Source organism: Periplaneta americana, chromosome 9 (assembly GCF_040183065.1).
Source record: "Periplaneta americana isolate PAMFEO1 chromosome 9, P.americana_PAMFEO1_priV1, whole genome shotgun sequence".
Lineage (NCBI taxonomy): Eukaryota > Metazoa > Arthropoda > Insecta > Blattodea > Blattidae > Periplaneta > Periplaneta americana.
In genome coordinates this window covers 130,532,453-130,548,437 of record NC_091125.1, presented here as the reverse complement: position 1 = coordinate 130,548,437, position 15,985 = coordinate 130,532,453, and the positions used below count along the sequence as shown (strand labels likewise).

The window sequence follows — 15,985 nt, the reverse complement described above, 5'->3', positions numbered from 1 at the left end:
CTTCCAAACCGATCGCTCTACTTGCTTCAAGTAAAATTTCCGTGTTTTCCCTAATCGTTTGTGTATTTTCTCCTAACATATTCACGTCATCCGCATAGACAAGAAGCTGATGTAACCCGTTCAATTCCAAACCCTGCCTGTTATCCTGAACTTTCCTAATGGCATATTCTAGAGCGAAGTTAAAAAGTAAAGGTGATAGTGCATCTCCCTGCTTTAGCCCGCAGTGAATTGGAAAAGCATCAGATAGAAACTGACCTATACGGACTCTGCTGTATGTTTCACTGAGACACATTTTAATTAATCGAACTAGTTTCTTGGGAATACCAAATTCAATAAGAGTATCATATAATACTTCCCTCTTAACCGAGTCATAAGCCTTTTTGAAATCTATGAATAACTGATGTACTGTACCCTTATACTCCCATTTTTTCTCCATTATCTGTCGAATATAAAAAATCTGATCAATAGTCTATCTATTACGCTGAAAACCACACTGATGATCCCCAATAATTTCATCTACGTACGGAGTTAATCTTCTCAAAAGAATATTGGACAAAATTTTGTACGGCGTCAACAAAAGTGATATTCCTCGAAAGTTACCACAGTTGGTTTTGTCCCCCTTTTTAAAAATAGGTACAATTATGGACTCCTTCCATTGTTCTGGTACAATTTCCTTTTCCCAAATAGCAAGTACAAGTTTATAAATTTCGCTATATAATGCACTCCCACCCTCTTGTATTAATTCTGCTGGAATTTGATCGATACCTGGAGGCTTGTACTTTTTCAGATTTTCTATCGCAATTTCGACTTCTGAAAGCGTGGGTTCGGATATAAATGGCTCAGCAGTTTGTATTTCAATTTCGTCCCGATCATTTCTATTTGGCCTATGTACATTTAGTAGTTGCGCAAAATAGTTTTTCCATCTGTTTAGGATTGATGGAGAGTCTGCAAGCAAGTCACCATTCTCATCCTTGATCACGTTTACCCTTGGCTGATATCCATTCTTAAATTCCTTTATACCCTTATATAAATCTCGAATGTTTTTATTCTTACTATTTGTTTCTACCTCATTCAGTTTTTCCTTCAAATAACCTCTCTTTTTAATCCTAAGTGTACGACTTGCTTCCCGTCTTTCATTGAAATAATTATCTCTCTTCTCCTCAACTGGATCCTGTAAGAATTTCAATTTTGCCTGTTTCCTTCTTTCTACTACCATGCAACAATCTTCATCAAACCATGGTTTCTTTTTCTTAGTTTCATAATAACCTATGCTCTGTTCAGCTGCAATTTTGATATTGTCTCAGATATTTTCCCACATGCTATTAACATCTAACTCTTTGTCAATTTCGTCGGAACTTGCTAATACGGCAAACCTATTTGAAATTTCGACCTGATAATGTTGCTTAGTTTCCTCGTCCTTTAATTTCAAAATATTGAATTTAGTAATATTAACTTGTTGCTCTACTCGCTTAGCTACTGATAATCTTTCTCTTAATTCTCCAATCACCAAATAATGGTCAGAATTACAGTCTGCACCCCTGAAAGTTCGAATATCTACTATACTAGTATGTCTCCGTTTATCTATCAAGATGTGATCTATTTGGTTGTGTGTCAATCCATCTGGAGAAGTCCAAGTATATTTATGTATATCCTTATGGGGGAATGTTGTACTTTTGACAATTAAATTTTTCGATGTGGCAAAGTTGACTAATCTAACTCCATTGTCACTACTAATTGCGTGTAGGCTCTCTTTTCCAATAGTTGGCCTAAAAATATCCTCCCGTCCTACTTTAGCATTGAAATCCCCCAATAAAATTTTCATGTGATATCTAGGGAACTGATCAAAAGTATGTTCCAATTCCTCATAGAAGCTATTCTTTATATGGTCGTCTTTCTCTTCTGTAGGGGCGTGAGCATTTATAACTATGATGTCGCACCATCTACCCTTAAGTACTAAATACGATAACCTGTCACTGATAAATTCGACCTTTTTTACTGCTGATTTTATTCTTTTATGAACAAAGAATCCTGTTCCTAATTGGTGATTATTGTTTCCTTCCCCATAATACAACAAGTAATCTCCTATTTGTGATATGCCATTCCCATTTAACCTAACCTCTTGTACTCCTACGAAATCTATTCTATATCTAGCTAGTTCTTTTGCTACTAATGTTACCCCTCCTGTTCTATAAAGACTAGTTACATTCCAAGTGCCAAATCTCAAATCCTTATTCCTTTGCTGTGGTCGTGCCAGAGAATCAGTCCTATTCCGAGGCTTATTATAGGGATACGTAACAAGCTGTTTTTTACGGTGATGGGTTGTTAGCCCTTCGCCCAACCCCCAAGCTGGAGGACCACCCCTTATCGTCTGTCCACGACTGCTTATTCAATATATTCGCAGCTACCCTCCATATCTGGAGGCCGTCTCCTCTATCCGCAACCTGAGGACGCGCCATGCCATGGTGATAGGGACCCACAATATATATATATATATATATATATAACCATTAAACATTGAGAAACCTGAAACAGCTATTATTGTTAACAAGAATACCCGAAGGTTCATTGCCGCCCTCACATAAGCCCGCCAGTGGTCCCTATCCTGTGCAAGATTAATCCAGTCTCTATCATCATACCCCACCTCCCTCAAATCCATTTTAATATTATCCTCCCATCTACGTCTCGGCCTCCCTAAAGGTCTTTTTCCCTCCGGTCTCCCAACTAACACTCTATATGCATTTCTGGATTCGCCCATACGTGCTACATGCCCTGCCCATCTCAAACGTCTCGATTATTGTTAACAAGAATTGTTAGAGAAATATTTCGTTAGCCTATTCTTAAATTGGTTTGATGTCTGACAGTCCCTGACATTACGCGGTAGGGAATTCCAAAGCCGAGGAACAGCCACAGTGAAAGAAGATGAATATGAGGATGTTCGGTGGGAGGGAATGGATAATATTGAGGAGTGTTGTGATCGTGTGTCTAGGTTATGATGGGTGGATAAATTTTGAAAACGAGACGCAAGATAGACAGGAGTGGAGAAATGCAATATGTGAAAGAGAAGGGAAAGACAGTGGATTTTCCTACAATCTTCTAGACGGAGCCAGGAAAAAACTTTTCGAGGGATGGTGTTATGTGATCAGCCTGGCGAATATTGCAGACGAAACGGACGCACATATTATGAACACGTTGTAGTCTCTGCGCCGAAGTAACGCTTAGGTCAGTAAGCAGAATATCAGTAAGGAATATATCAGAAAATACACCATGGTGCAGAAGAGAGAGGGAGAAAGCAGCCGTAGCTGGTGTGGGCGTCAGTGGAGAATAGTCCATAGCTATAGATGAAAATGCTATTTTCCGCACTGTTAAGCATTATCATGTCCTAGCTCCTATGATAGTCAATCAACCACACTGTAAGTTTTAGGATTCATTGATAAATGTCTAAGGAAAACATAAAAAAAAATTCGAAATCAAAATCCTTTTTTGTAAAGTAAGAGAAAAAATACTAACTTCGATGTGACATGTTCAAAATAGACATTGACATCCTCAAAAGTTGGTAAGTGGCAAGGCAATCTTTATTTTTTTCACTTTAGATGGGGGTCAAAGCGAGATAAATGTTTAGAAGAATGAAAATTAGTTTTAAAAGTGATTGCTATTTAAAATCTTTACTAGTTTCTGTGTTACGGTGAGTTAAACTAAGGAGTATTTTTACCTGGCAGACTTCTGTATGCAGAGTGACTAATCTTTTATCTGTTACAACCGCGGACTCTCATAGAAATCATCACGGTGATTTCAAATTTGTTTTCGAAATGTTTCCATTGCTTAAAGTTTTCGAGTTAATCGTGAGTTTTCAAATTTCATAAAAATAATTACATAAATAACATTTATGCTGATTAAACACTAGTATGACAGACTTTTAAATTCAGAAAAATGACATTTATTATTGATATTACTGTCACTATTATTATTATTATTATTATTATTATTATTAATGCGTGTTATTATTCGGTTGAGAAGCTTTTGTCATCTAGTCTGCTGTAAAAAAATCTGAAAGTCAGAATTTATAAAACAGTTATATTACCGGTTATTCTATATGGTTGTGAAGCTTGGACTCTCACTTTGAGAGAGGAACAGAGATTAAGGGTGTTTGAGAATAAGGTTCTTAGGAAAATATTTGGGGCTAAGAGGGATGAAGTTACAAGAGAATGGAGAAAGTTACACAACGCAGAGCTGCACGCATTGCATTCTTCACCTGATATAATTAGGAACATTAAATCCAGATGCTTGAGATGGGCAGGGCATGTAGCACGTATGGGCGAATCCAGAAATGCATATAGAGTGTTAGTTGGGAGGCCGGAGGGAAAAAGACCTTTAGGGATGCCGAGACGTAGATGGGAAGATAATATTAAAATGGATTTGAGGGAGGTGGGATATGATGGTAGAGACTGGATTAATCTTGCTCAGGATAGGGATCAATGGCGGGCTTAAGTGAGGGTGGCAATGAACCTCCGGGTTCCTTAACAGCCAATAAGTAAGTAAGTATTATTATTATTATTATGTGGACTGAAACCGTCTTGTTTCATTTTCTTCCCTAGCACAAAAGCCATTCCACTTCAAATCTATCAAGATTTCATATTGCTAGGCTCCAATTTTTTTTTTTTTTTCATATATACTTTGGGCACTTTTAACTCAAAAATAAATTTGAACTGTATATATTTTTTTTTTCTAGAAATCTAATGTCGGTAGATATTAAATTACAAAATTTTCGAAAAATCGTTTGTACCATTTCCTCAAATCTATCCATCTCCGGTTCTAATAATTCATATTATTTAGTCTTGGACTCGGATGGAAGGTAAATATCTCAGTGAAGTAATGAGATATTCTACATATCAAGATTTGTGGCTTCACTGGACCTCTCAATAATTTCAGAAGAGACTTAAATTTTTAGGTTATTGATATTATAAACGAACATGCTGAGTATTTATTAATTATATAAAATATGCTTATTTGAATGCATACGTGAACATTGTGTGCTTCATTAAATTATTATTGTTGACATAATACAATTTCTAGCACGAATGAAACCCTGCCAGTGGAATACTGCATACCCGCCAGCAGCCATGGATGCACTAGCATGTTAGCGGGTAAGAGACGCTAGCCTGAGGGTGCACTGTGCTGATGACCATTGCTTTTGTGGTTTACCATCTGTAAGAAATGTCTTTACAAGCAAGCAGAAATTTCTGTTAACAATAAGGGGTGATCACCATTGGAATTTAAAATATTCTGCAACGAAAAGTACAAGTAATTATCCATATAATTATTAATTTTTGTTACCAAAACTTTTTTTTGTTGGTACTAAGTAACGATACTCATCTGTTAGTTTATCCTATATAATAAAAGAATCAAGAATAAAATAAGCTGATGATTAGTAAGTTGAGTACCATTGTGCATTTATGATTACAAATAAACAGCTATTAATTCTTACTAAAAATATAACATTTCATGTGCATCATTCGCAGATAAATAGACTTTAGATACTATACATAGAGAAATTACCGTCAATATCACTGTACACAGACACAGCATATTCAAAACCACTACTTCGAAATTAGAATACAGAAAACATGCATTTCCACAGAAATCTTGAAATATATTTTCTTTTTTGAAGAATCACAACACTTTCTCTTCTAAGTAATGAGAAAGTAAAATAATGGAAAGATCATTTACACGAGAAAAAAAATTCACAGATCCTGAATTGTAAAGCAAGAGGCATCTAGGATGAAATGAAGTTACAATTGGCCTTGTGTCTGAATTAAAATGATCATTATAAGACTTCTCATGCAATCTGCAAAACAAGAATATCCCCACTATTTATATTTTTCCCGCAACTCCCTTTTCTAACAATATGATGAATGCTTTCTGATATTAAAACACAGACCTACTGTATAATAAGAGTATACGAATTCTTTTTTTATTTATTTATTTATTTTTTTTTTGTGTGTGGACTGTATATTGAAGAAATATGTGATTTATATGAAACTGTTAATTTTCTGTAATTGGTTTTAGTCTTTGAAGATAATGTATACAAATGTAAGTTTTCTAGCCTAAATCATTTTACCATACTGTATGTAAGATGTTAAGAATACTGCCTATATAACATTAATATGGTGATTTAACTCCACAATATGCAACACAGGATAATTTATAGAATACCTGTTCATCACATTGTCTAGAACCACATTAAATATGACGCAAGGAACAATATAACACAATTTATAGTTACATATAGTCATTCTGTGCAATACATTAGCGCCCCAAGTTAAACTGCATATTCGTTACATTTTGACAGCTTTTATATGAATAAGAGGAAGTTGTTGATGTCGTTGTTTTCTAATGCCAGGCGTTTGACAACAAAGTCATTTGATTTCTTGCACTGCAATATTTTTCAAAGATATTATCACGGTCAACCACTGAAGCACAGATTTTGAGATGTTCCGAATCCATTTCTTGGTTTGAGTTGCACAATGGGCAGTTAGGGGACTGATATAATAAGAAGAAGTTAGGGCGTTTTATTTTCTGACAAAGATGGTAAGATTCCCTATCAGGATTTTAACATTTTTATTGATGAGAATAAAAATGTAGATTGAAGGCAAAATCAAATTAAAATGAAGTTATGGCAGCAACTGTAGGCCTATTATTATTATTATTATTATTATTATTATTATTATTTGCAGACGAATTAAAAATTTTTCGTACAATCAAAAGTAGTACCGACTGTCAATCACTTCAATGTGACATTAATTCAGTCGCTAAATGGTCGGAAGACAATGGTATGAAAATTAACGTATCCAAAACTAATGTAATAACCTTTTCTAGAAAAACTTCTTCACTGAAATTTAATTATCTAAATAATGTTCTAATTAACATAACAGACTGCGTAAAAGATTTGGGAATATTCTTTGACAGTAAATTGTGTTTTCATAGTCACGTTGATTACATTTACAATCATGCAATCAGAATGTTAGGAATAATATGGTCAATAACTTATTCTTTTTCCACGCCCAATTCTGTTTTAATGCTTCAATATACATTGGTGCGATCGAAACTCGAATATGCATCTGTAGTTTGGAACTCAATTACAACTACGGACTCGGCTAAATTAGAAAATATACAAAGAAAATTTATATCTTTATGTTTACTCAGATTTCTGCCCATTAATGCCGGGTACAGTTATGAGAGAAAATGTGAATATTTTAATTGTCAAAATCTATATGCTAGACGCCATGAGCTAGATTATCTGTTCTTTTGTAAAGTCCTCAAAGGCGATATATCCTGTGATTCTTTCTTAAACAATATTACCTTACATATTCCAACAAAAGATATGAGAGCCCACAAACTTTTCTATATTAGAAATTCGAAATTTCTTTCACCAGTCTCCAGATGCATTAAAAATGCCAACATGCATAGCTGCGAATTCGATCCCTTCAATGTATAGACTTAGTTTGCTCTTGGCAACGATTTATCATTTATGTATTCTTTTAGTCATTATACTCATTATCATTGTCTCATAGTATTCTTAGTTATGTAATTTAAAGTCATCCATTATTTATCCATTCATCGTCATTATTGTAATTAATTGTAATTGTATTTATGTGTAATAATTATTTTTGTATTATGTTCTTGTTATATTCTTTGTGCTGAACTGTAATTGGCCACTGGCTGTTGTATAGCACATTAAATATAAATATAAATATAAATATAAATTATTATTATTATTATTATTATTATTATTATTATTATTATTATTATTCAACTGAACTAAGTGCTGTAATCAAAGAAGACAAGGTTTTTATCCAATGGCGGGTACATGACTCTGCATAATTCAGCCAAATATGCCCACCTATGAATGACATACCGAAGCTGTAGGCTAGTTATTTTCTGCTGCTGTTGTTCTTGGTGCATCATGGGGCAAATACACAACACTGCATCATGATGATTAATGAAGAAATGCTGGAACGTTGGGAGTGAAATGGGAGGACTCCTTGGAAACCGACAAGCAAGCACCATCTTTGTTCACCAAAAATTTCATTTGGACCCACTAGGATTCGAACCCAGATTATCAGAATGGAAAGTCAACGCTCTAGCCATTAGGCTAACGATGTTACATGAAGACAAAAGTAAAATCTGAGAAGTAGGAGGGAAATTCTGAGGAAGTGCACAAACAAATCCTTCAAATGTTAAAAGTGAGATTTTATAACATTAGTAACAGCAGTCTTCCTTTGGAATGGTATTGAGACAGTTTAAAGCCTTGCTATAAACATAATACCCAGGTCTGACATAGGTAATTTCAATTTCAAAGTAGTTTCACATAGGTAATTTCAATTTCAAAGTATATTTCTATCTCATGAACTCACCTGACCCAGCAAGTGAAGAGAGAAAACGCACATCCATTGGTGCTTAAAAATAAGGTGGATATGGTTATTCCAAGAAGAGTCTGTTTAATATCTTTCTTCGTTGGTATTCTGCCCCGCATAATCAGGGCCAACTGGAAATATACAAGAAAGAGGTGCATAAGGTCTCTTGCTGCCTTACAGTTTTATCCTAATTTAAAAGGACTGTCAATAAAAGTGGCAGACACATTTTAATATTAGTATCAGTCTTACTGAGAATGTGCTTATTATGTACAAAATGAGTGATGCAGAATACTAAAATGTAACTATACTAAATATCCTCTTTCATAATATGTAAATATAAATGAAAAGGTGGCTAAGCACTGACTAGCCTGAAGCTCTAACTTAATATACAGGCTGTATCTAAATTGGTGTCAAATATTTCGGGGATGTGTTCGTAACACAAAAACATTACAAAAGGTTCATATGAACATTTGTCTTAAAATAATTTATTTCAGAGTTACAAGACAAAATTTAATGTTACAAAAATTGCTCGGAGTGGCTTCCTCCTGCTTTGATGTGTCCCCTAAACGTGTGTTACATTCTCTGGCGTAGGCCTACTCTGTTGAAAATTCCTGGAGTGTTTCGTATTTCGTGAAATCCAGTTTGGATACGCTCTCAGAATATCAACATTAAGTACAGGAGTTGCATAAACCAGGGACTTTAATGTCCCCAGACGAAGAAATCCATTGGATTCAAATCAGGCGATCGAGCAGGCCATGCAATGAATCCCCTTCGACCAATACATCTTTAGGGAAATCGAGCATTAAAAAAATTACGAACTATCAGACTGAAATAAGCTGGAGCAGCATCGTGTTAAAACACGTTCGTTGGATGATGTCCAGAAGCACATCATCAATTAAATGATGCAAATCATTTCATTCTGTTCACTCACAGAATACATTTTCTTCTGATTTCTTTGCTCTACAAAATACAAACAAACAAAAAACCATCACACAATCAGCGGTCAATGAAGGGACAAATCCTTTAATAACTCCCTAACGAATGGTTTTCAGATCCATGTTCTTATTAACTTTCTTAATTGTTTTGATGTTAAGAACACGTCCCCGAAATATTTGACACCAATTTAGATACACCCGACTAACTTTAACCTTACAGCAAAGTAGTAATTGCATCAGTCCATATGGCAAGGAACATGTCACCACTTATCAATCTATGAGGGTGAAAGGAGGGAGTGCGCATTATCTTCTACCTCATTTGCAGCACAGTATTTAGGTATGGTATATTACTGTTATGGTAAAACCTCTCTTAATTGAAATCCGACTTATCCCAAAAAAAAAAAAAAAAAAAAAAAAAAACCTTTTGTTTATCCCTGCAATATTTTGTTCATCCCCTATAGCATGGCCACAAATTTAAGTCTCAATGTCCTCACAGCAATGCTACATCTTATGATGAAAGATGAGTGGAACAGAGAAAAATTCTCTCCGGCACTGGGATTTGAACCTGGTTTTCAGCTCTATGTGCTGACGCTCTATCCACTAAGCCACACCAGATTCCCATCCCGATATCGGATTAAATCCTCTCAGTTTAAGTTCCACCTCTTGGGTTCCCTCCACTTAGTGGCCTACCCTCATGCACTGCATCATAGTTGTATGACAGTAGCACAATGTCCACACATGTGCAGTGTGCAGAGATGCACTCATGAGTGACTCAGTGGCTGGGATCTGACGGGAAAAAAAAAAATCACTTAGTGATTTTAAGACAGCAGTTATTCCGTCGGATTCCAGCCACTCAGTCACTCATAACGAGTGCACCGAGGTTAGGTTAGTTTAGGCTTTTATTAACTTATGCTTTGCATATACGAAACTGTGACAGGTTAGGTTAGGATAGTTTAGGCTTTTGTTATGCCTTGTATAGGCGAATCTGTGACAGGTTAGGTTAGTTTAGGATTTTAGTGACAGGTTAGGTTAGGTTAGTTTAGGATTTTAGTGACAGGTTAGGTAGGTTAGTTTAGGCTTTTATTATCGTCAAGATGAAGGTGAAAGCGATTGAGTGTGGCGCTCTTCAGCAGGTAGTGATTTTTTGCTTTCTATGTTGGCAGTTCAAGTCAATCAGTGTCTATTCCAGGATTGCCAGATTGGGCTACAAGTAGCCAATTGGGCTACTTAAAATTTTAATTGGCTATTGATTTTTATCATTGGGCTACTTGCGACTTTTTGGGCTACTCAAAAATTTTCGGGGCTATTTTTGGGCTATTTTTTTTTCTGATTTGAATTTGTGGAAAATTAATAATAATAGGTGTAGTAACAGTCTTCCTCTCCGTGAAAAAAACTGTTACAGTGTACGTCTCGCTTTATTCCACCACCACCTTAACCACGAGAAACGACGTACCTGTGCGAAATATATATTTATTGTACATGTCACATGACCAATCCAGTGTAAGGGGATTTTCTCGTTTTACCATGACCAGTGCCAGCAGAAATGCAGTGGCGAAGTGCAGCCTGCAGGCACATAATAATCAGTTGCTGTTTTTCCTCCAATTCAAGCGTTAGTATTTTTGTGAATGCCGATGTAGTTTATTACAATAATCTTAAATTAGGAACTAGGATCTTTTGTAAAAGTGATATACAGTTTTTAAGTTATATTAGAGAATTATTTTTTTTACTTTTTTGTATCCTAATTATAATGTAGGCTAATTATTCAATTCTGAGTCCTATAATGAAATAATTTTAAGAGAACTGTGTTTGTTATAGAAGTGATATACAGTAACAGTTTTAAATTGTGATAGTGAATAACTTTTTTATACATTTATTTTGTTTTGTGATTATACTGAAAATGGAAATACTTATTATTTCGTTCTGTAATTGCTGAAAATGAGAAAGTGGGAGAAGTATACCAAAACGTTTAATAGGCAGTGGTTAAATGGTACTTCATCCTCAAACTGGCTTCAGGATGTGAAAGACGACAGCAATAAAGCAGATTGTAAAGTTCATAAAGTTCAAATTAGTGCTCATAAAGGAGACTTGAAAAAAAAAAAACATTCCGATTCAGTTAAATATATATAATCCGCGAAATATAAATTTGCCATTTATATTGGGCTACTTTTTCTGAATTTTGGCTACTTTTCCAGCGAGCTTTCGCTACTTTTAGTTATACTAATCTGGCAACCCTGGTCTATTCCAAATTCGGCGGAAGTCATTCAACGCTCGTTTCACCAAAGGCTGCACGGTGTGATCTTAGGAACCATATAACACAAATAATAGCAATCTAATACTCTTCTTGCAATGACAATACTTGCATCTAGTCATTTCGAGGGTGCGGCACATGGGAGAAATGTAAGCATCTCTATATGAGTACTGACTGATAGACTGATATTTATCACGAGTAAAGACACAAAATGATCAATTTTAAAATGACAATGTCCAATTAATCCACCTAATTTAGGATAAATTTCAGAACACGGATTCCTTGCTTTCCCTCTTACTTCAAAATTCCAACCTTCATATTACTGTAATTCAATTCTTGTTAGTGAATTAATTGCTCACCAAGAAATAAAAATTTATAACATGTTTTCGAAGTAAAAGACGGAAACTGACCTATTTACATAACCATGTAATGACCTACAAAGCAAACGAGTCATTAATAATTTGATACATATAAACATGAGTACAGCTTACACAAAACCTGTACATACCATGTAAACAGTGACATAAACCCTAAAACTTTCTTGTATTGCATGTATTCCTAAACCTGTCGCAGCGATGGAACAAGACTCAGTCCATGGATGTACATATTCAACACACGTAGTTGGTATAGTCTGATATTTACTAAACACCACCATGTTCGACAGTCGCACATATCCTCTCTATCACAACTAACGACACCAGATCGCCTGAAGACTTCAAGGTTCAGGTACCTATAGCAGAAAATTCTATGTCACGTTTTCACGTCATTCATCCACGTTTCACTCAGTCATGTTCTATGAACACTTGCAATTATTTAAACGATAATAACAGACAGGTTTGCCAACAGCATACGATGATGACAGTCAAAGTGTCTTGACCAACGAACTCGTTGGTCTTGACTTTGAGTTGGCCCGAAATGGCGGTTATGTAATAAGTCTATGGTTGCTACGTTAACAACGGCTGAGTTGCCATTGTTCAGTGTCGCTACATTCCCACGTGATGAGCAATCTAGGCCCATCTCTAGTCGCCATAGTATTGTGTCAGATGCGAAGGATATGCAATAATGAGTCGTATTATTTTCTTTATTTTGGGTATCACAGTTCTGTATAAAACGTCAAATAATTACCAATATCTGTGGCTTGGTTTCAAATTTTTTTTTTTTTCAAAATTGAGATTATTTATCATACTGATGCAACTTTACTTCGTCTTCAACATAATAAAATGGTCAATGTGTCTCGTAAATACGACGCGAACAAGTTAACATAAATGAAACAAGCCCTTATCGATTATACTATGTGTCAGATAAATATAAAAAGGCCAATCTGTACATAAGCCTGTACATATATACACTATAACTCAACATTCATTTAGATTATATTCTGAATATTTAATAATAATATAAAAAGTTGCGTTTATGATAATATTTGTAGTTGTAATACCAGCTGCAACAGCAGCAGTGGTATTTGTAACTATAACCAAAACAATGATTAAGGACATATTGTGTGGATACAGTTCAATGCATATCCATGGATGAATATATATTTATCCATGGCATATCTTTCGAAAACAAATTACGACACTGAGATCGAGATTATGAAATAATTATATTCTTCTTAACTCTTTGGACTTTATGTTTGAAAATGATGTAGTTATTAATAAGACTCTAACAAGTATTGATATTATCATTTCCTAATTGAAGATTACATATTTTTAGTATAGTGAATGTTTTTACTATTATTTTAAGACTTAGGTAGAGGCTAATTCTCTGTGGAAATCACTACGCCATTTCTGCCTGCGATTTTGACTGACATGGGTCCACAAAGAGGTGCAGGAACAAAAGAAAGTATAATACGGGCTGTGATTAACCTTGGTTTTTCGGCATCCGAGGCAGGTAGGCGTTTCAACGTTTCAGAAAGGACAGCTCGCAGATGGGTGCAAAATTATCAACGCTCGGCAATTTTTGGCCGAAAAGCTGGGAGTGGTAGAAGGAAAATTTCAACACCACAACTGGACGTCAGATTAGTGGCAGAGGTTGAAAGAATCTCTTTCATACCGCTGCTACTTTGAAGCAGTGGCGGTTATTCAAGTGAAGTACATGAAGGCCACCTTCACCCCTTTTTTCGTGCTTTAATAAAATATATTTTATCAATAAATTAAAATAAAATGAATCCTTCACTAAACCATATTTTGCTCTATTTTTTAATATCTTGTTCGGCTTAATCCGCTCAGTTAACGTTCACTGCAGCACTTCACATGAACCCCTCACCAGCCAGGCCACGTGGCTAGCAGACCAGCTGAAGGTCCGAATGAGACTTTCCTTTTGGCCTTCAGTAAACACACCCGGTTGCCATGACAACGAGTTGCTTACTATGAATTACCGGTCCATTTTGCGAGGCTATTATGAGGGTCTGTAGAGCAGGCATTCATCTCCTTTCTCTATTCTTGAAAGACAGAATCTCTCTCTCGTCCAAACATTGGATCAGGGTGGCAAACTGTAATATTTTGCAACTAAATAAGAAAACATAAAATATTCTGTAAAGAAGTTAAATATTGTTTAAATTTAGCATATAACGTATATATTTTGGTATTTTTTAACGTTAGCATCTCTTGAATATTATGTTTTGTATGGATTTTGAAATAATTTGAGTACCCTGTAATAAAGAAAGTTGGCATAACATTTGAAACTACGTTGTACATTTGACCCGCGCTGACCAACGATTTCGCTTTACGTATTCTTTGTTGTGATAAGTGCAGCGAAGTGTGAAGGTGTTACTACGTGTATTAATGCGATGGCAACATGAATCCGTTAAACGATTAAGTGTGTAATCTTTTGGAGACACCGTTCTCTCGTTGGTGTGCAGAAGATAAGCAAGATATTTTAAAATACCGCAGGACAACAAGTCACATTAATATAACTATGAAAAAAGTGAAAAGTGGTGGTCGGTCATACAATATTCAGTTTTAAGATTCGTGGTATGCCGATTGCAACTGGTTATGTGGGAGTCACTAAAACGAGAAGTTATATTGTTGGCCTTGTCTTCTTCTGGGGAACGAGAAACCCGCTTGGAATTCAACTGGATTTTGCGATTTCAGAAATGTCAATCGCGGTCTTTACAGCCATGCAGATTCAGCTGAACACATTAAATGTATTTTGCAATTAAAGGCCCTGCAGAAGAACATGAACACCATTGCGGATGCACTAAAGGAAAGTTACAGGTTATACGTAAGTCAATTTAATGAAAACGTTTGTTTAAATAGACTGGTAATGCACACCGCAATCGATACGGTATTGTTTCTAAGCAAGCAGGAGTTGGCTTTTCGCGGTCATGATGAGAGTATTTCGTCACAGAACAGGGGGAATTTCAAAGAATTATTGGCTCTCATTTCATTGGCCCTATGAAAATTAGAAATCACTATGAAAAAATTAGGCCTGTTCTTTCTGGGAAATCTAAAACGATTCAAAATGAAATAATTGATTGTATTTCTGAATGCATCAATGAACTTGTAAGAGATGACATTACTAGTGCCCCTTTCTTTTCCATTCAAGTGTAAGTTTTCTGTTCAACAGAATACTGCTTTGATTTAATCGTAGCTACTGATTTTACTGGATAGGTAAGCTGATATCGGAAGTTGCATGTTCCGAAGTTGATTTAAAATATGAATACAGTTTACGATTATGATTGTGATTTTGAATTTTGTTATGGGTCCTATTTCTTGTGTACTTTTTAAATTTGATGTGTTGTATAAAATGTGTTAGATTTTGTCTTTTTTATGTCATGTGGACTTGTGGTTGTTTTATTATGTTGTGGTATGTATTGTGCGGAAGTTTTGCTGGGACAGTGAATTCTTCGGGATTAAGGGGACGTAGCTTCCGAAAATGTTGAAAATTTGTTTATTTTATATGCTGTGCTTTTCATAAAACTTAAGAAAATCGTGAATATATTACATTAATTCAATATGACCATCGTATAGGTTACAAAAGCATTCGCGACGTCACGGCTATATAACGAGTCCAGGAAATTACCTAGAATTCTATTGACCTTCACCTAATTTATCCGGCACGAGCCGCCACTGCTTTGAAGGCAGTTGTTAATTTCCCTGGCCACGACTAGACCGTGAGAAATCGTTTAAGGGCCGCAGTGGCGGTTCCTCGGGGGAGGGAAGGGAGGAACGTCCTCGTCACATTTTCTTCTTTTGAAAGTAAATACCAAATAAAATATGTGCCTTGAAATTCGAGGAAGATTCGATAACTTTTAAGTTCACAGCTATAAGAAAAACTCGGTTGATCGAGTTTTAAACGACGTGCGCTCATGTGCTGTAGAAAACTGTGAGAAAGATGCGAGATTTTCTGTGTGGAGGAAAGGCACTCCATTCCTCCTCTACTGCAGTTAA

General features: G+C 35.5%; 1 protein-coding gene across 1 annotated transcript in view; it reads right to left on the bottom strand.

Annotated features, from left to right (window-relative positions):
- The window catches only part of LOC138706519 (transmembrane protein 135-like), a 52,432-nt gene extending 40,031 nt beyond the window's left edge, over positions 1-12,401 (bottom strand). Inside the window, exons 1-2 of the mRNA XM_069835893.1 lie at positions 12,103-12,401; positions 8,412-8,542 (exon numbers count right to left, since the gene is read on the bottom strand). Of these exons, the coding sequence (XP_069691994.1) occupies positions 8,412-8,542; positions 12,103-12,249 (278 nt within the window). The 5' untranslated portion in view covers positions 12,250-12,401. The remainder of the gene's footprint in view (positions 1-8,411; positions 8,543-12,102) is intronic.
- Between the last annotated feature and the right edge of the window lie 3,584 nt (positions 12,402-15,985).